The sequence below is a fragment of the Benincasa hispida genome, chromosome 11, assembly GCF_009727055.1.
Source record: "Benincasa hispida cultivar B227 chromosome 11, ASM972705v1, whole genome shotgun sequence".
In the NCBI taxonomy this organism is placed as follows: domain Eukaryota; kingdom Viridiplantae; phylum Streptophyta; class Magnoliopsida; order Cucurbitales; family Cucurbitaceae; genus Benincasa; species Benincasa hispida.
In genome coordinates this window covers 70,696,293-70,718,641 of record NC_052359.1, presented here as the reverse complement: position 1 = coordinate 70,718,641, position 22,349 = coordinate 70,696,293, and the positions used below count along the sequence as shown (strand labels likewise).

The 22,349-nt window shown below is 30.7% G+C and overlaps 3 protein-coding genes across 10 annotated transcripts; 1 reads left to right on the top strand and 2 right to left on the bottom strand.

Annotated features, from left to right (window-relative positions):
• The first annotated feature begins 1,915 nt into the window (after positions 1 to 1,915).
• LOC120091466 (sugar transporter ERD6-like 6) lies at positions 1,916 to 6,585 on the top strand. 3 transcript variants are annotated; one of them, XM_039049501.1, is made up of 18 exons: positions 1,916 to 2,324; positions 2,530 to 2,592; positions 2,680 to 2,769; positions 2,864 to 2,923; positions 3,028 to 3,093; positions 3,178 to 3,243; positions 3,328 to 3,403; positions 3,608 to 3,672; positions 3,765 to 3,857; positions 3,997 to 4,077; positions 4,171 to 4,255; positions 4,698 to 4,744; positions 4,832 to 4,894; positions 5,246 to 5,305; positions 5,399 to 5,464; positions 5,561 to 5,620; positions 5,830 to 5,944; positions 6,029 to 6,585. In XM_039049501.1, exons 1-18 carry the CDS (start codon positions 2,133 to 2,135, stop codon positions 6,139 to 6,141), a joined length of 1,461 nt encoding a protein of 486 aa, XP_038905429.1. In that variant the 5' UTR covers positions 1,916 to 2,132; the 3' UTR covers positions 6,142 to 6,585. The 3 variants fall into 3 exon arrangements, with proteins under 3 accessions (XP_038905429.1, XP_038905428.1, XP_038905427.1); XM_039049500.1 differs by having other exon boundaries at positions 3,656 to 3,672; positions 5,830 to 6,585; XM_039049499.1 differs by having other exon boundaries at positions 5,830 to 6,585.
• A 141-nt stretch (positions 6,586 to 6,726) lies between these two features.
• LOC120091467 (7-methyl-GTP pyrophosphatase) lies at positions 6,727 to 13,855 on the bottom strand. 6 transcript variants are annotated; one of them, XM_039049505.1, is made up of 10 exons: positions 13,706 to 13,855; positions 12,718 to 12,789; positions 12,553 to 12,627; positions 11,979 to 12,062; positions 11,585 to 11,665; positions 8,462 to 8,531; positions 8,287 to 8,378; positions 7,809 to 7,850; positions 7,628 to 7,708; positions 6,727 to 7,000 (listed from the first exon to the last, which is right to left on the bottom strand). In XM_039049505.1, the coding sequence occupies exons 1-10, from the start codon at positions 13,730 to 13,732 to the stop codon at positions 6,929 to 6,931; spliced, it is 696 nt and encodes a 231-aa protein (XP_038905433.1). In that variant the 5' UTR covers positions 13,733 to 13,855; the 3' UTR covers positions 6,727 to 6,928. The 6 variants fall into 6 exon arrangements, with proteins under 6 accessions (XP_038905433.1, XP_038905434.1, XP_038905435.1 ...); XM_039049506.1 differs by lacking the exon at positions 11,585 to 11,665; XM_039049507.1 differs by lacking the exon at positions 11,979 to 12,062 and having other exon boundaries at positions 6,729 to 7,000.
• A 1,147-nt stretch (positions 13,856 to 15,002) lies between these two features.
• On the bottom strand, positions 15,003 to 16,989 carry LOC120091643 (protein RADIALIS-like 3). The gene is made up of 2 exons (XM_039049745.1): positions 16,630 to 16,989; positions 15,003 to 15,273 (listed from the first exon to the last, which is right to left on the bottom strand). Exons 1-2 carry the CDS (start codon positions 16,887 to 16,889, stop codon positions 15,249 to 15,251), a joined length of 285 nt encoding a protein of 94 aa, XP_038905673.1. The 5' UTR covers positions 16,890 to 16,989; the 3' UTR covers positions 15,003 to 15,248.
• Positions 16,990 to 22,349: the final 5,360 nt, after the last annotated feature.

Genomic DNA, 22,349 nt, shown 5'->3' with positions numbered 1-22,349 from the left:
AATATATTAATGATAATTTATTTAAATATTTTCCTTGCTTATTGTTACAATAAAATTTATTAGATGAATAAAATTGTTTTTTTTTACATGAATAAGTAATTAATTAGATAACAATATCTGGAATATATTTAATTAGTCAATCGTGATTCGTTAAATTTAATCAATATAAAAATTTTATTTTTAATAATAATAATTGATTATTCCTTTATAATCAAACAATTATTTGTTGAGATTAATTTTAATTTGACCATTCATCATAAATTTATAAAAAAAATTTAGTATTATTTATTGACGTTCTTCGTTCACATCTCATATTTTTATCTCGTTTTTTACTTTTTATATAATATATTATTTATTAAAATATATTTTATTATATTATTTAATTAAAACTAAAATTACTATGTTGATCTTAATTAATTTTAAAAATGATTAAGTATTAGATTATAATTAATATGATATTCATTTAAAATACTAATTGGTTGATTTTAATTATAAATTATTTAATTTTCAAATATATATAATTAAAATTATTGTTGATTATTGATTAATTAACTTTTATCAATATATCGAATGATATTTATTTTTTAATTAATTTATTTATTACAATCATATAAGATTGTCATACTTAATCTCATTAATTAAATACAAACATAAATTTTGTTCATAAACTTCCGATACCATTTTCCACGTACAACAAAATAGTCATATTTGATTTTCAAATATTGTATTCCATGCGTCCTCAGACATTCTTTATTTCCGAACATCTACGATCCTTTAAATCAAACGGCCCCTAAATAGAAAATGTTATAGTATTATGGTAGTATAAAAAATGTTACAAACAAAGATGGCATAACAAACTCTATTTATTTAAAAATTACGTAAAGACTATTGATATTTATGAAAACAAATTTATAGTATGAATGAAGGGAGTATAGTACTCTATAATTTTTTTTATTTTTTATTTTTATTTTTCTAGAGACGGTGTAGCCCTCTCTCTCTTACTGCCTCACCAAGGTTATCCTTTCTACCTCAACTTGTTCTTAATTTCATTCTACTTCAATTCTTATATTTATACTTTTGCTCGTCTAAATTTAGCATTTTTTTTTTTTTTTCAAAAGCTTGAAAATTTTAGTCTATATGTATTTGTATCAAAATTGGTTAAATAATATTTAAAATTTATGCAAAAAAAATGGTAATCCATAATTTTTTTAGCAAATCAACAATAGAGTGAGAACTAGATATAATGTTTAATAAAAGAAAAAAAAAACTAAAATTAAGTATATAAGAACTATCATAACTAAAAAGACTATTTTAAAAAAGGGTTAAAAATGAGTTTTAGTCCCTTAATTTTTGTGTTATTAACAATATAGCTTTTGATAAGTTAGTCTCTGAACTTTCAAAATTAATATTAAATTTTAATGAAATTTTTTGCATAAATAAATTGATACACTTATTGGAGATTCACTATTTTTGGTAAAATACAAAGTCAACATCATAAAATAATAAAATTTGACATCGAATTTTGATAATTTTTTAAAGTTAAGAACTAAATTGTAACAATTTGAAAGTATAATGACTAAATTGTTACAAAATTTAAAGTACGGAAATTAAATTGTTACCCCAAAGTATAAGGACTAAATTGTTACTTTGGTCCTATATATATATATATATATATGGAAAAAGACTGTTGGGATAGGCTCATAATGAGGTCAGGCGGAGTTTCATGGGCTGGGCCTAGATTCAAGAAGAATAAGAAGAGGCCTTGATGGCGTTATGGGGCCCCCGCCCAGTCGAGCCAATAAACAGACGCTTGCTTAGTATACGGTCGGGTACAGCGTGGCAAAATGAGGACCCACCATGGCTGTAAGTATATATGAATTTAGGTAACAACGGCAGACTGATCTCTCCCGCCCTCTCTCATCTCTCCTCTGCCATTTCTTGTTTCCCGTTGCAACCAGAAACAACGTACGTTTCTTTCTTTGGCAATCAATTGAAACAGATTATCGTTCGTTTCTTTCTCTGGCAATCACCCCCAACAGATTGGCATTTGATTACGATACCTATCGTGTTCTTAATTGTGATCGGAAAGTGACGTAATACATCACTGTCGATTTCAAACAGAAGCGGAAGAGATGAGTTTCAGGGATGAGAATGAGGAAGGGAGGGATCTCAGGAAGCCTTTCCTCCATACCGGAAGTTGGTACCGTATGGGATCCAGGCAATCCAGTATGATGGGATCATCGCAGGCCATTCGTGATACCTCCGTTTCTGTTCTTGCCTGCGTCTTGATCGTCGCTCTCGGTCCAATCCAGTTTGGTTTTACCGTACTCATCATTTCTCCATCTTCTATATGTTTGTTTTGTTTATTGTACGAAAAATAAATTAGGAGAGGAAGTTTTGGTTGAGAATCGATTTAGTTCATCTGATTATGTTGGTGTTTAATTTGATCTATTGCCAATACTGCGTTTCACGATCTCACAGTTACTTTCGAATTGAGTTTTAATGAACTTTTGGATTCACTTGATGTAGTGTGGCTATTCATCTCCCACCCAATCTTCGATAATGAAGGATCTACGACTCACAGTCCCGGAGGTGTGGATTCATAATACCTTCCGTTCTTTCCCCAACCCCATTCGAACAATATCACATTGGATTTTTTATATCTGATTTTTCGTTCAGTATTCTGTATTCGGTTCTCTATCCAATGTGGGTGCTATGGTTGGGGCTATTTCCAGTGGTCAGATAGCCGAATACATTGGTCGAAAAGGAGTAAGATCCTTCATGAAGCATTTTCCATTTAGCACGATATATCTTGTTTAGTTTCTACTGGTTTTCATGACTAATGTGTTTTAGTTTATTTCAGTCTTTGATGATTGCTGCAATTCCTAATATTATAGGGTGGCTTGCTATATCATTTGCAAAAGTAAGTTGGGTGATTAATGTATTACTATAAATTGATTAGAGTAATGGCTGACAATAGAATCAGTCTCAATCTCTTACCCTTTTTGCTTATTTAATGCTTTGTAGGATTCTTCTTTCCTTTACATGGGGAGGTTGTTGGCAGGTTTTGGTGTGGGAATAATCTCATATACGGTTAGACGTTATTGAGTATATATTGTGTTAAATTCTTTACTTCTTATGGAATCTCAAGAGTACAACATTTGTTGATGATTGTAGGTTCCAGTATATATTGCTGAGATAGCTCCTCAAAACTTGAGAGGGGGCCTTGGTTCAGTTAACCAGGTTGGTTAGAAGTTAGAACTATTGACTTCTTTTATTTTCACAGTATTTTTTTGTTGTTAAGATACTCTCATTTCTTGTTTCTAGCTCTCTGTCACCATTGGAATAATGCTTGCTTATCTTCTTGGACTTTTCGTACCATGGCGACTGCTTGCAGTTCTGGGTAATGCTCTTGAGGGACATGTTATAATATTGCTTCTGTTGGTAAATAGGACGAATATGCATAGCAATTTCAGATTTTCCTTAGCAACTGATCATGAAATGCATGCTAAAGTTTCTTGGCTTAGTAATGATGAAGATTCCTTCCAAGAATCCATTCTCTTTTCTAAAGTGAAATTCATTTTAATGGTTGCCCTTTTTTTCACAGGAATTTTGCCTTGTACTGTTCTGATACCTGGTTTGTTTTTTATCCCAGAATCTCCTCGGTGGCTGGTAAGTTTCTTAAGTAGATTTCCTTATGATAACTTTATTTATGCATACTATGTTTACATTCTGAATACGAGTCTTTTTCAAACTAAGTCCAGGCGAAAATGGGTATGACGGAAGAATTTGAAACATCCTTGCAAGTTCTTCGGGGATTTGATGCTGATATATCTATTGAAGTGAATGAAATCAAGGTAAATTAGGCATCAAATACATTGCTTTGCAAGTTGGCTATTAAATATATTTATCATTCCTCAAAAAACTCCTTACAAGACAGACATTAATAGTTTGGTCAATTCTCTCATGTCTCTTTGACTGATGCACATTGTGTAGAGGTCTGCAGCAACCACAAGCAAAAGAACAACAATTCGATTTGCAGAACTCAAGCGGAGAAGATACTGGCTTCCTTTGATGGTATAACTACTAAATCATTGACTGGACATTTTCTTTCAGCTTTCCAACTTGACAGTATCATTGATCATTTTTGCTATATCATTCAAATTGCAGATCGGTATTGGGTTACTAATGTTGCAGCAGCTTACTGGAATTAATGCAGTGTTGTTCTATTCAAGTACCATATTTGCAGCTGCTGGTATGGAAAAAAATTTGTCTTAATCCTGTGTGGTTATCACTTATCGGTTAAATTACAAATCCGATCTCTATAATTTGGAGAAAATCAAATTTTAATTTTTTTTATTTTGAATGTTCGAATTTCATTCTTATGGTTTGATAAACCGTTCTAAATAGTCCATATGAGTGAATTCTAACTTTTAAACTATAGGACTAAAAGTCTTTTAACTTTCTCTAAACCATAGAGATTGAATTTATCATTTAACCTCATTTAAATTTAAGTGGAAGAGATTACTTGCTCTTTAATCGACTTGTTGCTACTACTACGGAATAAAACATGATTGGCATTAAGTTCTAAAACTACATTGATGTATAGATTTCACCAATAAGGTTTGTTCTATATTTTGCTTTTTAGTCAATTGAAGGATCTTGTTAAGAGTGCCTGTTGATTTTGTATGAAACAGGGGTTAAATCAAGTAATGCTGCTACGTGTGGGCTCGGTGCAGTCCAGGTTCAATTTTAAGAATGTCTTATACAAATTATTATATACATGCATTGTTGCCAATTTAGTATTGACATGGAATTTCATATCGTTTAGGTTGTTGCCACTGCAGTGACGACATGGTTGGTTGACAGAGCAGGCCGTCGAATTCTCCTTATCGTAAGTTTTCTTTTTTCTCCTCATTTATCTAGGAGCAAGGTTTGAAATGACTATGTCAACCAAATATCAATGTCTCAATTTTACGAAAATGTAGATGAAAATATTGATAAAACAATAAATATTTCTGAAAAAATTATAAAACAATAAATTCATTAAAAAAATTAAATTAATAAATGAACATTTTATACTTTTTTTAAACAAGTTAAAACGTTTATTTTTTATAATCTTCATATTAGTAATATGTTGTTGTTTATTGTTTTTTATTTTATAAATTTTTGTACAATATGGTGAAAATGTGGATTCATTTCTCATATCAATGTTGATGAAAACTACACTATGTTTTTGTTTTAGGTGTCCACAGCTGGAATGACGTTTAGTCTTTTAACTGTGTCCGTAGTCTTCTTTTTGAAGGTAAAAATTATTGAAGGATTGCATTTTATAATTATACAAGACCATAAAGAACATCTCTAACACGTCTTCCCTGCTATTTTAAATTTGTATCAGGATCTTACCCCAGACACTTCCAATTTATTTAGCATTCTGAGTATTTTATCAGTTGTTGGTGTCGTGGTATGTTTATTTCAAAGCAGCACTAGACTAAATACAATTTGATATCTAAACTATTTCTCCCATTGAAATGGTCATCCGCTTGTTTCTTTTCTTCAGGCCCTGGTGGTATTCTTTTCTTTGGGTCTTGGGGCTATTCCATGGGTTATAATGTCTGAGGTACCTTCCTTGTCATTCATATTGCCTATATGTTTCTTTCTTTCGACTCCATATGAAGTTTGACAGTTGCCCATGTCATAATCTAAAAGAGAACAGCTGCTTTTACCTGTATTTAGTTGGGAAGATTGATACCACATCCCCATAACATTGTGATTTGTATGGTTTGAATGATGCTTCTATGTTGTCTAAGGGGGGGAAAAATGCTGCAGATTCTTCCCATCAATATCAAAGGTCTCGCAGGAAGCATGGCAACGTTAGCTAACTGGTTCATTGCTTGGTTGGTCACAATGACTGCAAACTTGCTTTTGGAATGGAGCAATGGAGGTTTTTTTTTCCTACTTCCTTCTCTCTCTCTCAATAATCGAATTGCATTAGATTCCAACATGCTGCTGCTGCTATTGGCTGCAGGAACGTTCGCCATCTACATGTTGGTTAGTGCTTTCACAATGGCATTTGTCATACTCTGGGTCCCGGAGACGAAAGGAAGAACGCTGGAAGAAATTCAGTTCTCCTTCAGATAAGAAAGTTGTTTTTTTTTTTTTTTTTGTTCGGTCACTTTTTGGTGCCCTGCCTGTTGGAAAGCAAGCCTATCTATCATTTATCACTTTGCAACTCCATCCAGGAGAACAATGCACTGCAAAATAGTAAATATGCGTTTTCCCCTCAATCTATAAAAGTGTCAGTGCCTTGAAGCCGGTACTCTCTGAAATTCCCTTGTGTTGCATCTTTGTAATATTGGTACAGTTTCTGCAAGATCCTTTAAGTGGTTCCTAATTATTTGATTGGTTCATCAATTCATTCATTGTCTAAATAGTGGCACACTAGTTACACGACCAATAAGCTTTCTGGGTGGAAATATGAACAAACCTACAACCTTTCAAGATTTGCAGAGACCCGTTCTAAAACAAAAAGGATAAACAAAATGTTTTGGGTTATTGATCTTAACTCTCAAAAACAGGTGGGAAAAATTTATGCAATATGACCATCACTCATGATAATATATTTTGGTTAGATGCATAGTTTAGAAATAGAACTAAAATTTTCTTTTATACACTTAATAGTATGAAAGGAACTGCTAGATCATACCAACAAGAAGCGAGAATATGAATTCAGAAGGGATACAAGTTCGTTTTTAAATATTTAACTGATTACAACATTGCTAATACAAATAATAGTTCATTGTTACCGAAGTCCACAAGAAGCAAGAATAATTGATTGTCAGGTTAGGCTGACAGTTCCCCAATGGAGGAAAGAGATGTTCATTAGAAAATAAGCTAAATGTAAATGTGATTTATCCATACCACCCACCTACATGGCTTCCTTCAAGAGTTTCTCAGTCAGAGCCTTAGGAAGACCCATCACACTGTCTGTCGTCCCTACCTGCAGAGATCCAAAGGTCCCTAAGTTATCACGATGGGCATATTTGTGGATGCCCCAACCGATTTGTTGGCCATATGTAAAACTGTATCTCGTTTTCAGAATAAAACAGTATTAATCTTCAGGACTTATAGACAGAAGAAGCTTGTCTGCGTACGCACGTTTTACCCAAGTATACAAAAGTTATTTTGGGAAAAAAAATAATAATAACTAAAACTAAAATTAAAATTATACCACGAAATTAACCGGTATAGCTGTCTTTTCTTTTTTCCCTCCTTCACAATAAGCATTAAGAGTGAGCAACCTTTTCTAGATACCATTTTAACTATCATATCAATATGATGTAATCTCACGATATCTACGAGTGTATATATTCATGTCATATGAACTCATTATCATGCACGTACATGCATGCTACATACACTTCATATTTATGGAATTCAAACCACTAGGAGGATTATAGGAATATTTTATTCAAGGTTCAGATGGAACACAACCAATGATCCAAGTATATGAATGCAAGCAGGGGAGCCATATCACCAGCTGGATGCTTCTTTCCAAAATGATGGATTCCATGTATGAATAAAAGCTTGAGATCATTGTCAATAGAAAAGAAGAAAGGAAGCTGACCACTTCTTTCACATGGGGTAAAATCAAAGGATGCTCGATAATCAGCCCTCCAGCGACATTGAGCACACTCCCCTCCTCGACCTAAAATGTAAAGAAAAAAAATCAAGATAACAAAAGATACAATGCTTCGTTTTCCTAATGAAAACACAACCAACATCAACCTATAAAATGAAATCCCTACCAGCTTGTCGATGACTTCATCGGGTATTTCATCGAAAAAGATCTGTAAGAGCACATGTCAATATTGGAGCATAAGAAAACAAAAATTGTGTGGTGTAGTAAACAGAACTAAAATTTTCTAGAAGTCATCTACCAGTTGCTAGGAATCAGAAAACCGACACTGGATAGCATCAGAACAGGAAGCTCCTTCTCATTATATATATATATTTAAAAAAAAAAAAAAAAAAAAGGTATCTAGTGGCATCTATTCTGCTGGTCCCTTATCAGATCACATACCAAGGCGATTGGTCTTGTAGAATAAGTTTATAGTAGGTCTATAAAAGTAGGGTATCGTTCCATTTGTTTAGTCAATGAGAAGGTAGCAGTCTAAGGAACGTGAGTGTCTTTGTTAATACTATATAGGGAAAATATCAAGAGACACAGGAACTTGTAAACGAGAACTATAAAGATCATCAACAGATAAACAGATATATATATACCTCTACTCGATCCCATTCCCCTTTCCTAAATCCTGTTTTGAGGTTTGTGACAAATACAGATCCAAGTGTGGCTGCATGCCCTCCTGAAAAATCTGCAACATAATTTTTTTATCGAACAAAAACATTCAAGAAATAGTAAAGAAAATAGAAATTCATAACTACTATATAAACAAACCTTTCATAAATTGTCGTGCTTCCTCCTTGCTGGCTGGTTTTTCTCTGATGACACCTTCATAGATCACCACCTCCACATCAATTACCAATAGAAGTAAGAAAGTATGTCTAAGAGGAACTTTGCAAACAGAACAAGAAAGTGTCGTAATGGCATATGTTATCACGAAAAGACCATTTATGTTTTCAGGATACAATACGCAACAGGGTCTAAGAATAAATTCTAAAGGGGAAAAAGAAAAGAAAGGGAAAAAAAAAAAAAAGGGAAAGGAGTTCTATTAACTTCTTTCTCAAGGTAAAATGGGTATAATAGGGCAAAATGAGTGGCGGCAGGTCTTTCACATGAGATTGGCAATATATATTTGATCTGGTTATTGGTGAAGGGGGCAGAGACTGAGGAAAAACCATTAAGCACCAACTTGCCATTATCGGCTGGATTCAAGAAATTTTGTCACAAGTCATAAACTATTAAGAAAAAGAAAGAAATAGATGCCAGAGATTAAAAGCATTCTAATGAACGTTTTTTTTTTTAGGAAAATCAACTTTCATTGAGAAAAAAATGAAAGAATACAAGGACATACAAAAAATCAAACCCCCAAAAGCAACCATCTAAAGAAAGGACTTCCAACTAAGCATGATGTTGCCTATAGAATAATTACAAAAAAGCTTCGAAACCGAAGCCCAAAGCGACTTATGAAACCTCACTACGAAGGACCAAATCTCACTACGGTAATTTCCAGACCTCTAAATACCTTATTGTTCCTCTCCTCCCAAATATCCCATAACACAGCACAGACCTCCCAAAACCACAACAAACGGCCGTTCTTTCTAAAAGGTAGGTGGAGGAGGAACTCCCCGAGCGTTGCACCAATATTCCTCGGCTAGCAATCTGCATCAAACTCCTGGAAAAAGCTAATCCATACAGACCTTGTGAACTAACAGCCCCAGAGAAAGTGGTCTAGGTTTTCCTCTACCTTCCGACAGAGAATACGACAGAAAGGACCTGTTAACAAGGACCCTTTCTTAGCAAGCCTATCCAAGGTGTTCACACGGCCAAGCAAAACCTGCCAAGTAAAGAACTTTATTTTTTTTGGTATCTTAATCCTCCAAACCACATTAAAAATTGACTTATAAGCAGGGGAGGGATCCAATAACGACCTAAAGAAAGATTTACAGGAAAAGCCCTCAAGAAGGTTAGGCTTCCAAACTCAAGTATCCTTACTCCCCTCCCTGAAATCACAATCATCCAACAACCAAAGAAGAGAGTTGACCTCCGTCGTCTCCCTATCGGTTAAACGACGATGGAAACCGAAAGAAAAGGACACGGAGCTCCCCGACCACAACAAAAAATCTGGAGACCAGACAATTTTTAAAGGATGACAAGTGATAAGATGAGGGAACGCAGAACATAGAGGACTATCCCCAACCCATTGATCTTCCCAAAAGCAAGTATCCTAACTGTCCCCCATGATGCAACGAACCAAAATGGAGATCAAGGGGAGTTTTAATGCGATATCTTTCCAAGGCTTCCGGTGTGTGCCTTTAACCCCCTTTGCCATCCAGACAAAGGGAAGAATGTCGTATCTATTACCAATGACTCTATGCCACAAGGATTCAGGTTCAAGGGCAAAACATCAGAGCCCACTTAGTCAATAGAGCTTTGTTCCAAAGTCTTAAATTCCCAATCTCCAACCCACCTTGATGAACCATACTCCCAAATAACCAGGTGAGACCCATTACCTTCATTCGCATCTTCCCATAAAAAGTCTCTCATGTATTTCTCAATACTTTTAAACACTGAGCTGGGGACCCTAAATAGAGAAAGATAATAAATAGGAATGCCGCTTAGAACAGATCTGATCAGCATAAGTCTAGCCAAGTAAAGATAATAAATAGGAATGTCACTTAGAACAGATCTGATCAGCGTAAGTCTGCCTGCCTTAGCAAAGTAACCTTTCTTCCAAGAATCAAGCCTTTTTCGGATCTTCTCAGAAATGGGATCCCAAAAAGATTAACATTTTATTATCATCCTTTTGTTAATTTCTTTTATCATTATTAAAAAAACAATAATAATAAAAATAAATAAATAAAGGAGAGAGAGAGAAGAAGAAGAAGTTAGCGAACGCAAATAATNTTTTTTTTTTTTTTTAATATTATCAAAATCAACTTAGATTAAATAACATCCAATTTTGAGGCCAGATGTTCAATTTTTCCATCTATATATCAACTAAAAAAAATTAATTTGGTTGCTAAAGTTTCTTGACCCCTTCCAATTTAAGAGATTGTAATATTCCAAAAAGTAATAATAAAGAATGTCGTAAACAAATAAAAAGGAAAAATATATATATTTTTTACATAGGAGAACTTTCAAAAATAAAAAATATGAAAAATTATTTATATAAAATAACATAATTTTATTTTTCTTTGATAGAGGCTAATAGAAGTTGATAGAAATCTATCATTGATTGATGTTGATAAAAGTCTATCGATATTTTTTTACTATTTTTATTAATAGTTTGACAATTTTTTTTTTATCTACGAAAATTTTCCTTTTACATACGTATTCTAAGCCATTATAAACTAGTCTCAAAAAGAGGGGAAAATCTATGTCAAATACTATGAATTATGCTTAAGTTAGCATGTTATTATTTATTTTTAAGAAATGTTGTTATTATCTTTGAACCTTAGTCACTTCATTTGTACTATCTCTCTAAAAACAAAATTATAATATTTTTAATTGAATAAGAAATATACCATTGACAAAAGAATAAGAAGTTTAAGTATGCTTCCATGTTATTTAAAACTCAAAAAAAAAAAAAAAAAAAAAAAAAAAAACGAAAAAGAAAAAGAAACAAATAATCTTAATATTTAAATACATACTCTCAATGGTTGTCTGCTATGTTGTCCGTTTCATGTTGTTCTTTTGATTTTATTGTTTATGTTTGCAAAAAAAAAAAAAAGTCTACAAATCCTAACGTCAATTTTGGAAATCTTTACTGAGTCAGGTAGAGAGAGACATGCAATGAACATAGCAAAAAAACAGTACCTATATGGTTCAGGTCGAAATTAAGAAATCACTTAAAACATATAAAAAACGGATGAATGTCAGAGGACTTGATGTATATACTTGATCAGAAGTAATCAATAGTGTTGGCTCTGCATCCTTCATAAAATCATCAATGGAGAGTCTTCCTAAGATGGCTTCTGCCTGAGAATAAATATCCATCAGCTAAGAAATAAGCCAAAGTAACCTACTCCCACAATCAAACCCCGTACTAAAATTGTGAAAGATAAAGGAATAAGCTTTGGCATGAAGCAGTTGAGTCAATTAAGACTTCAAAGAGTGATGAAAAAGTTGCACACCGGAAAATATCAATTCCAAGGAAACACTTCCTATCATAAAATGGACGCCGCTGTGACTGTATCCTCAATTTATAAATGGCCCCATGTGATACAAGCCATCATGCACCATATTGTTCAACAGAGAGAATAACGACTAACATTAACATTGAAAAACATACTGTGTCAGCAGCAATCAAAATTGTTGGTTCTGCTTCCTTTTCATGTGTATGAATTTTTTGTAAATTGGATATGATGGCATCAGCCTGAGATGAAACTCATGCCTAATTAATACAAGATGCTTGCGCAAAAATAATCACATACCAATTTATGTCATATATAGAGATTTTAAAGGAGAATAAGAAACAAGAACAGATGCAGAAGAGATGAGTGTGGCCACATTTCCAGCTCATTAGGCTTTGTAATCCACGTCCCTACAGCTTGAAGGGTTAGTCAAATCTTTCAATTTTGTACTCTATTTGTTCTTCACCATTGAGGCGTAATATCCAAACCATGCAAATCATTGTATCCACTATAGGATGGTTTTAGAAATATTATGCAGCTAATTGAAGTTTCTAAATTCTAGATGTAGTGTTAGCAAGGAACCAAAGACAAATTATATATCTAAAATCATTCTTTAGGTGATGGTGTTCATGTAGTACAAGCAATTTACAAAAGGGGACTAATAACATTTTCAGCAATATTTCAGTCACAGAATATGGTGAAGCACAAAGTAATCGCAAGATGACACCTAACCTTTGCTTCAGCAAGAGCCACAACCAACTCTTCCGGCCTTTCTTTGCGTATTGCTTTCTCATCAATATCTGCAGACTTCATTTTGAGAGAGAAAAGGTAAACATTCTGAGAAGGGAGAGTTTTCACTTTTCAGGTAATGTAAGTACTTCTAGGTAAAGAATATACCATAATGGTGAATTCATAACCCATCTCAGATAATATTTTCCTACGAGCCACTGAAGACGATCCCAAAATTATCTGTCAAACAGAAACCGTTTTATACAATAAAATCATTATTACAGCAGATAAGCGCCACACCACATTGATTGCAAGCCGACTAAAATTTCAATCAACATATTGACATTCTTAATGATGAAAAGATTAGACATCTAGAAAATCGTCTCTTTTTCCTCCGATGAAGACATCAATGAAATGTGAAATGATCATCATTAAGTATGAGAAATTAACAACATTATGAATATAAGTACTTGTACTATTGACGATTAAGGGCTGAATAATTGTTCTTAATACGAACAGTTCTTGACAATGTTTGGAAATGTTGTGGATATTGACATTTGACATTCGCAATACGCAAATAGAAACTTCCTTCAGACTGGAATATGCAATTGCAACAGTATTTTGTCTTCAACTACTGTAATCAGTATCTAGTTAAATACTAAACAATCGAATTTCTGCATCCTTCATTGATGTTATGGTCATAAGTCTGACTGAGGTAGATGATTTTAAACATTCCACGCCTCAGTAACGTCCCACGGTCTTTCAAAGTGGAAGTCATTGCAAATTTAAAAACAAAACAAAACAAAACAAGAAGACTCAGCTCAATGTTGAGCTCTAGAAAACAACCAATATCTACAACAAAACAAACAAGAAGACTCAGACATCATTTCTGCTGAAAGGTAAGAAAATATCTTCAATATATCGGTGTCCGCAATCGACATGTCGATTCCACGAAAGCAGACTCGAATAATCTCATCATATGAACAGCCAAAAAGACGAGCAAATAGTCTGAAAACGAGTTCCTGGACTTTAACACATTGTGCAGAAGATGGAAAAATGAAAAACATAGATTCATCAAAGATGGAATGTAAGCATCTGGAGATTTCGGTTTCATCAAAGCCGGAAAAGGGCAGGAAAGATTGAAAACGGACAGTACCTTAAACGAAGACGAATTAGCATCCATGACTCCCTGCTGCACCAATCAGTTGAAAACTGAAGCTCGTAACTGATGAATATTGAATGGTGCAATCACTCTCAACTTCACTACCTTCTCTCGGCGGGACGAAACTTCATCTTCCTCTCTTTCTCGGGCCTCTGGACTTGAACCAATTCGTGTGGGCTTTTCTTGAACAGGCTTCCACGCAAAATGGGCTCTTTTACCAATGTAGGCCCATGATATATTTTTACAAGTTTTGATAGAATATACATAAATATGGATGTGAAATTTATATTTAATTAAATACTTGATTATATAAATTTTAAATTTTAGAGTTGTTTTCAAATATAGTAAAATAACCAAAATATTTATAAATATAGTAAAATATCATTGTCTATCAATGAAAATTGTCCATTGATAATAGATGATAGTAGTTTATCAGTGTCTACACTGACACTGATAAACTATGATTTTTTGTTATATTTATAAATATTTTTATCTAGTCGTTTAAAACAATTTCCCTCAATTTTACGAATAAAAAATATTTTAAAAAATAAATTTACTAATTAAAAAAAACCTTAGTATTAATTAAGTCATGTTTCCACCAAGTTGATACGATTGAGTCTTTTGAGTGCATTTGGAATACATTTTCTAATGTTTAATCTACAAAATAAATCATTTTAGGAAAAAAAATTAGAGTGTTTGACAATCATTTAAAATAGCTTTTGAAGTATAGTTTCAACAATTCTTGTCAAAATTGTAAAAATAGAAATTAGTCTTTTAAAAAAATATTTTTTTATCAAGTCAATCCAAACAGGTTTTTTATCTACCTTCTTACTCAAACCACTTTCTAACGAGGATACTTTATTGTTAAAAAATCAGGCTAACTTAAACCCTTCAAAAACTTCATACAATTTCTCGGAGTTAGATGCTCGAGTTCTCACTCTTGATTATTAAACTAAAAAAAAAATAACATGATTAAAGTTAGTTTGAACTATCACTTAATCAAATTTTACAGTTTAAAATTTAGTCATATGAATTTCAAGTTCAAATTTCTCTCTATGTCATTTGAGACAAGTAAGTCCAATTAAATTGACGTTTTCTTTAATTAAAGATAAAGTAAAACAATACTACATTAGCGTCCTTGGATAATTAAAAAATAACATTTAAAGGATTATCATGTTACGAACTTAATAACCAATCTTGTAAGTATAATAACAACTAGAGAGTATTTATTATTATTGTTATTATATATAGTTTGACGTGATACATTTGAACATAGTATGAGAATACATGATTTATATCAATCGAGTTATATTATAGTTGACATACGAGTATTATTCAATATAAAACAAATTGGACCACAGTTGATGATAAAAGATTTAAAAAAGAAAAAAGAAAAAAACTAAATTACAATTAAAGATGGGTGAAGAAAACTAGCTATATTGGCCTTCATATTTCATTAACATTTGGTGGTTGGACATTGAAAGTTTTAGTTGAAAAAAGGTTAATGGAGAGACTCTCGTCTTCCCACGTCTGTACTTCAGTGCAATCGTAGACTCCTCATCCTGCATCGATCACGGTAAATTCTTGTTAGAATGAGTCAGGTTAAGTTATATTACAATTTAAATAAATAATTCATATAATTACAAAAATTATTTTAAATAATAAAATTACTTAAAAATATGTATAAATAATAACAAAATATCCCCATCTATCTGCAATAGACTAGTATACGTGTTTATGTGATAGACACAGATATTATTTTATTGTAGATAAATGGTAAAATTTGTTATATTTGTAAATATTTTTTATTCATTTTTCTATATTTGAAAACAATCATATATTTTAATGAATTTAACGTTTAACCAATAAATTTTGCTCTAAATTTTTTAAAAAGATATATGTAGTTTAAAAATATATATTTATATCTATCATGATACAAATAGACACAACTAGTAGTCTATCACAAATAAACAATAAAATTTTACTATATGTATAATTTTTTTTCATTTTCATATATTTAAAAATAGTCATATATTTTAATTAATTTGGTGCTTAACTGCTAACTCTTGCTCTAAGTTTAAAATATATATATATATATATATATATATATATATATATATGTAGTTATACACTTGTACCTAAACATATCTACACTATTTACCTTTTAAAATTCTGGGTTCAAAACTATCCCTCTTAATTACATTTTATAAAAAGTAAAAAAAGAAAAGGAAAAAAAAATGATTGCAAATGAATAAAAATATAACCAAATTTAAAATGTTGTCGATTATTTTATAGAAAGGGGTCCTTTTAAATATAAAAATATGTTTAAAAATATTTCCACTTTATAGAAAAAAAAATTTCAAAAGTACAAACACTTCTTAAACTTTTTGTTATAAAGTGTAAATATTTTTTGAATTTTTCTATTTATAAGAATTTCCATTTTTTTATATTTATATTATATGCACACTAATCACATTTTATTGTTTTATGAATTTTTTTATAATGTAATAAATATTAATTCATTTTTCACATCGATATTGAATTCCATGAAAATACCGATGGAATCTAATATGGATCATTGATTGATTTTATTTGTATATTTTAAATTTTAAAAATTATATATATCTACTTTCTTAATTAAATTTTCTTTAAAATAGTCAATAAAAAATATGACCGTTTCAATTGGATGGCAGCCACAAAAGATAGTGCAGTCCGCTACACCTAAATTTACTTTGTCAGTAAAACTTTGGCTATATTTAAAAAACAGAGAACAAAATTTTGAGTGCAAAAACTGCTGGTTTTGTTTTTCAAAAACAACAAAACAAATTATAATTACAGGTCGATTTTAAAAATACATTACCCAAACAAAAAAAATATAATTGAAAAAAAGAAAAAGGTTGGGGCGTTTTAATCATTACCGTTGTTCTTCGTCAACAAAGCAAAATCCTCTAACGGCAGGTCCGGACCTTCGGTAATTAGGGAAAGGAACTTGGCCGGTCTCGATCTTGTTGACATCTTCAACGAGCCTTTCGTAGTGGCGTTTAACTTCCTCCGCCGTCTTGCCGCCGACGGCTCTGGCAAGATTGTGCCACCGCTCCGGCGTGTCTTTGTCGTAGATGGCTAAAGCATTTTCGAACACCTTGTTCTGCTTCGCCGTCCAATGGGATCCAGAACCCATCGTAAAATCAACTCCCCGTTTTTATGACGCACAATCAATTACAGATCAGTGGTTGATTTTTTTGTTGCCATTTGTGATGTTTAAATACTAGTGTCAGTGATATCACACATAGCGAATATTGGGCAAGTGGGTTCAACCTTATTTGCCTTTTACCTCTTGCTTTCCACGGAAAACACGGTCAGCTTTGTTTATTTATTTTTATTTATTTTTAATTACCAATATATTTATATAAATAAGTCATCATTTGGTTTTACCTCTTAAGTTAACTTCCAGCTTTAGTTGTATTCATTAGATTTTTATCCGAGATTTTCAAAAGTAGGAAAATAAGAAAGAGTATTTATATAAAATAGTAAAATTTTAATTTTATTTGTAAAGGATGATGGAGATTGATAGAAGTTTGTTAGTAGACATCGATACAAGTTTATTTGTGTTTATCAATGTTTATTTTTTATTTTTATAAATAATTTGACATTTTTTTTCTATAGGTGAAAATTTCTTATTTTCTAATTTGCATAACAAATTTTAAAGTTATTTAGATCTAATTCAACTGAGGTAAATTTTGTACTATGTTAATGAAAAGTTTAGAGATTCGATATCTTATCTTAAAAAAATTAAAGGTTGAAAAATGTATAGATATATCACTTTTGAATTTTGTGTTTAAATAATATAAAGTGAAAGTTTAAATTCATATTAGATATAAATTTGGGAGTTAATTAATTTATTAAATAAATGGTCAAATCATGTGGCCTTTATTAAATATAATCTAAATTACTATTTTAGTGTATATATATATATATATATACACATACGCGCGCACATGTGTTTGTTTAATTCTAGTCTATATAATTTCAATAAATCTTAAAATTAGTCGCTCTAGCTAGTTTATTGTTAATTCTAATAAAATTGTCTACTCGCTTTTTTTTTTTTTTTTTTAATAAAGAGCAATACTTTGGTGCATCCCAAAATGCACCCATCTTTATACATCATAAACTGATCATTCAAAAAAGAAGAACTTGCATTTTGGCAAATTATGATTGGACATTTGGTGGAATGATAGGTGGAGCCTTTGATGAAATTTATTATTGTTATTTAATCAACTCCAATACAAATTTATTTTGAAGTACCAAAATTGAGATTTATTAAAAGTACAAAGTCTAAATTTAAATTTAATAAAGTATGTGAACTAAAGCCAAATTTACCCCAACAAAGAGGTAAGAAATCAATGGCAATATGAAAAGTTTGATTATCCTTGATATTGTTTACTTGTTATCTGTATTAACACATGGGGTCCACTTCCAAATCTATAATCAAAAAACGGAAACGGATTAACTACAATATGTCGTTATTGTTACCATTATAGTTATTATTACGATTATCATTATTGTTACTATTCCAAAGTAAAAATTAAGAATTTTAACACGTTTACTGTTACCATTATTGTTTGACTATCAGAGGTAACAATAACGGTAATAGTAAATGTGATAAAATTCATAACTTTAAGTAAACACGATTAAAAATAATCTAATTACATTCCATCATAGTTGATCTATAAACAAAATTTCATTCCAATTCTATTCATTTTTATTACGATTTGATAAAAGTGACCTAAAATAAAATGGCACGGCTTCTAAGAAATAGAGTAAAAGGTAATTTTCATGGGACCTAACTCCACGGCTGCAAACTTTAACCGAGAAAGTTCCGTATAAGAAATTTCCCATTTCAGAGCTACTTTTTGGGGCCCTCACGTTTCCCATATTTGGGAACAAAATTCAACCATCTGTTTCAATTACTTTTATATGCTAAGCTGCACCTTTTAAGGCTTGCTCGCAGCAACCAAAATAATAATCATTTTTAACAAAATTATAATTCACATTTTTTATCCAGCTACAATAATAAACCCATCTTTTTAAAAATAAATTAAAAAAAAATGATATCTGTTTCCTTTTAAGGGCCATTCTTCTGAAGCTTCTAAGATCCCTGGAAGAAAAAGCATTAAGAGTATTATAATATAATTAGAATGGGCTGCAAATTGGCGCAAGTGGAGGACTTGGTCTTAACTTTCACAAGACATTAAACGGTGGAAAGTGCAAGTTGTCCAATTTTTTGAGTGGTCAAAATTGTTTACAAAAACAAACAAACTTGGGGTTTTGTGCCTCTCTGCTGGCTGTATTTTTCAAAACACTATTTTGGTTTTACCTATTTTGGCCGTCCAGATTATCGGCTCCGTACAATTTTGTACAATCGGACCCTGACTTTGCCTCCACGTTGGCTCCACATTGGCCGAGAAAATTTTATAGTACTAACAAAAATCATATTTTCTTGAAATGTCTCTTTATAAATATTTTTATATATATCTAATTTCTATTTCATCTTAACCACCTCTTGTTACATGAATTACTATTTTATATTCCTTATTTAGCTACCATCAACACTATTTTAAAATATCAATTTGTTACAGTTTTTATTATTTTACCTTCATCATTTTTTATTTTTGTTTTTGCCACAGTGTTTACTATTTTCTTCCCAAACTAAAATAGTTTATATCTCAAACACATACTATTATAATACAAACTAAAATAGTTTACACCCCAAATACAAATATTACAATCCAACTGTAATAATCCATAACTATAATGATCAGTTCCTTGTCTTAAATGCCTCATAAGTTTAATTTCAATTCAATTACTATAAAATATTATAAATGATGATTGAGATTTGAGTTTTTTTCAATTTGATCAATATTTTTCGTTTTTTTATTAAATACTTCAATATTTGACATTGATATTTATTAATTAATTAAAAATAATTATGAAGTGAAATTTTAAATTTAATATAACGAAACTTAAACAATTATAATTCACTTAATTATTTTTAATTAATTAATAAACATCGATTCAATTTTTACCATTCCTCCCATGGTCTGATCATTTTAAATTAGTTCCAACAGCTTTTTTGTTATAATTTTTATCATTTTCTTATGAGCTGAGATATATGTTTTATTATTTGTTGAACATATAAGAAAACTATTTTTTTAAACAAAATTTGGAGTAGAAATTTATTAACAAAATTAAAATTCTAATAATTACGCTTATCTAAATTTGAGGTACAATTTGATTAAGCTGAAAGTTTAAAGTCAAACTTGAGAAACATGACTAAGTTAAGGGTTAAATTTGATTATTGTGAAACATATTAATTCTTTCAAATTGAATTTCCAAATTGTTATAAGTGAATCAATTTATATCTTATTCTTATACGTGTATCGATTTCTTCAAATGTCGGATTAATAAAATAAACGACTAATATTGTTGAGTGTCTAAATTGATTCATTTATGAAAGATTAAATGATTACTTGATAAAATTATAAATCTCACGTGATGTTATACAAACATACCGTAATGGAGGATTAAATTGTTATACTTACGAAAAATCAAGGTTTAAATAGATACAACCCCAAGTTTAGGGGTGTGATATCCCCAAAAAGAAGTGTAATATATATATATATATATACTTTTAAAAAAAAATCCAAATAAAACTACGAAGTTGATATTAGGCCACGTTTACCAAACCGTAATGAAAATTGGTGTAACCATAATGAGATTTTATTGATAGATGAATCCTAATAAGCCTAAATCACAAACATAATTGGATTGTTTTTTATCGCATTTATCAAAAATTATAAATATGTCACATTTTACTGTTACTATTATCGTTACCATATTGCTTGACCCTAAACGGTAACGGTAACTATAACGATGCCAGTAACGATAATAATAACGGTAAATATAACAATAAATGTAGAAAATTCATAAATTTCATACTGTTACAGTAAAAATATCTGTAACGACAACGGTAAATGTAGTGGGTCCCATGTAATTTTCAAATATATCAGATTAGGTGCCTTTCATTTGTCAATTAGATTACATGATTTGATTACAAATTTCAAGGCGGAACCCAATATCAGAAAGCAGGTAATAACAACAAAAGTAATCAACTGGGACTCACTTTTTACCTTACTATTGATAGATTACGGTCCTTTAATTGGTGTAAAGGTGACCTTAGTTTAAGCTAAGATTTTATTTTCTTTTATTTTCTTAGATAATTTTTGTTCACTTTAGATTTTAATGACTTGAGAGGTTGCTTTTTTGTGGTTGAGTGGGCATATTGTGTCAAGTCAAGATGAGATGAGAATAGCAAAAGAAAAGGAAAAAAAAGAGTCAATCTTATGCCATTTGCGTCATAGAAAAAAACATAAGGAACATATACCATTCTGGATGGATATTAATTACCAGGATAATGTTATCGTAATCTTCGATTGTCCCATGCAATTTGCTATTCTTTTTGTTTTTTTGTTTTTTTGTTTTTTTTTTAATTATTATTAAATAAAATGGGTATATGCGTGAATACACCATTTCAGGAGTATTTTTGGTTTCTTCTACGGGGAAAAACATATCTTTTTACTTTTATTAAACCACCCAAAAAGATTTTAAGCCATTAAATTACTGCAAGTTTAATTATTCCATTCCTTCTCAACATGTTTCTTCTTCCAAAAAAGGTGAAATTTTAATTATTTATATCCACTTGAAGAAATTGTAACAAATATAACCAATATTCGGTGACATACAAGGAGAAAAAAAGGTTAATTAAAATATTCCATTTCATATTATAGTGTCGTATCTTACTCAAACAACTCCAATAATTAAGTCAAAATGCATTGTTGTAAATATAATTTAATTGCTCTTACTATTAAGTCAAATGTAGTTTTCGGTATAACAAATGTGGAGTACGTAGATTTGAACCAAGATATAAACAAAATTAGAAAACTTTTTACGAATTAAAAAAAAAAACAAATTATTTACCGAAATAATAAAAAGAAAAAGAAAATATTGCTAGACATAGATAGACTAGCATCTATCACATGGTATTAATAATAGACTTTTATCAGTTTCTATATAAAAAGAAGATTAAATTTTGCTATTTTATATAAATATTTTTCTCATTTTTTTTTCATTTTTGAAAATCCCCCAAAAAAATTACATATTAGTTATTACTAAACTATATTTATGTTGACAATTCAAAATAGTTTCGGTGTTGAAAAAATACTCTTAAATGACTAAATATATGGATTTAAATAAGTAGTTTTGTAATTTTGACTACATTTGTAATTATTGATGATAATCATGGAAACATCATAACTAAAATGGTTGTTTTTAAATATAAGAAAATGAACCAAAATATTTATAACTAATAACAAAATACCACAATCTATTTGTGTTAGACAATATAAACAACGATAGACGACTATCTGTTTATTTCTATGTCATTGTAGACATAGATAATAATCTATCATGATCTATCGTAATTTATCGTAGATAGATTGTGATATTTTACTATTAATCATAAATATTTTGAGCACTTGTATCATTTAAATTAATTTTACTAACTAAAATGTATTATGGTTTG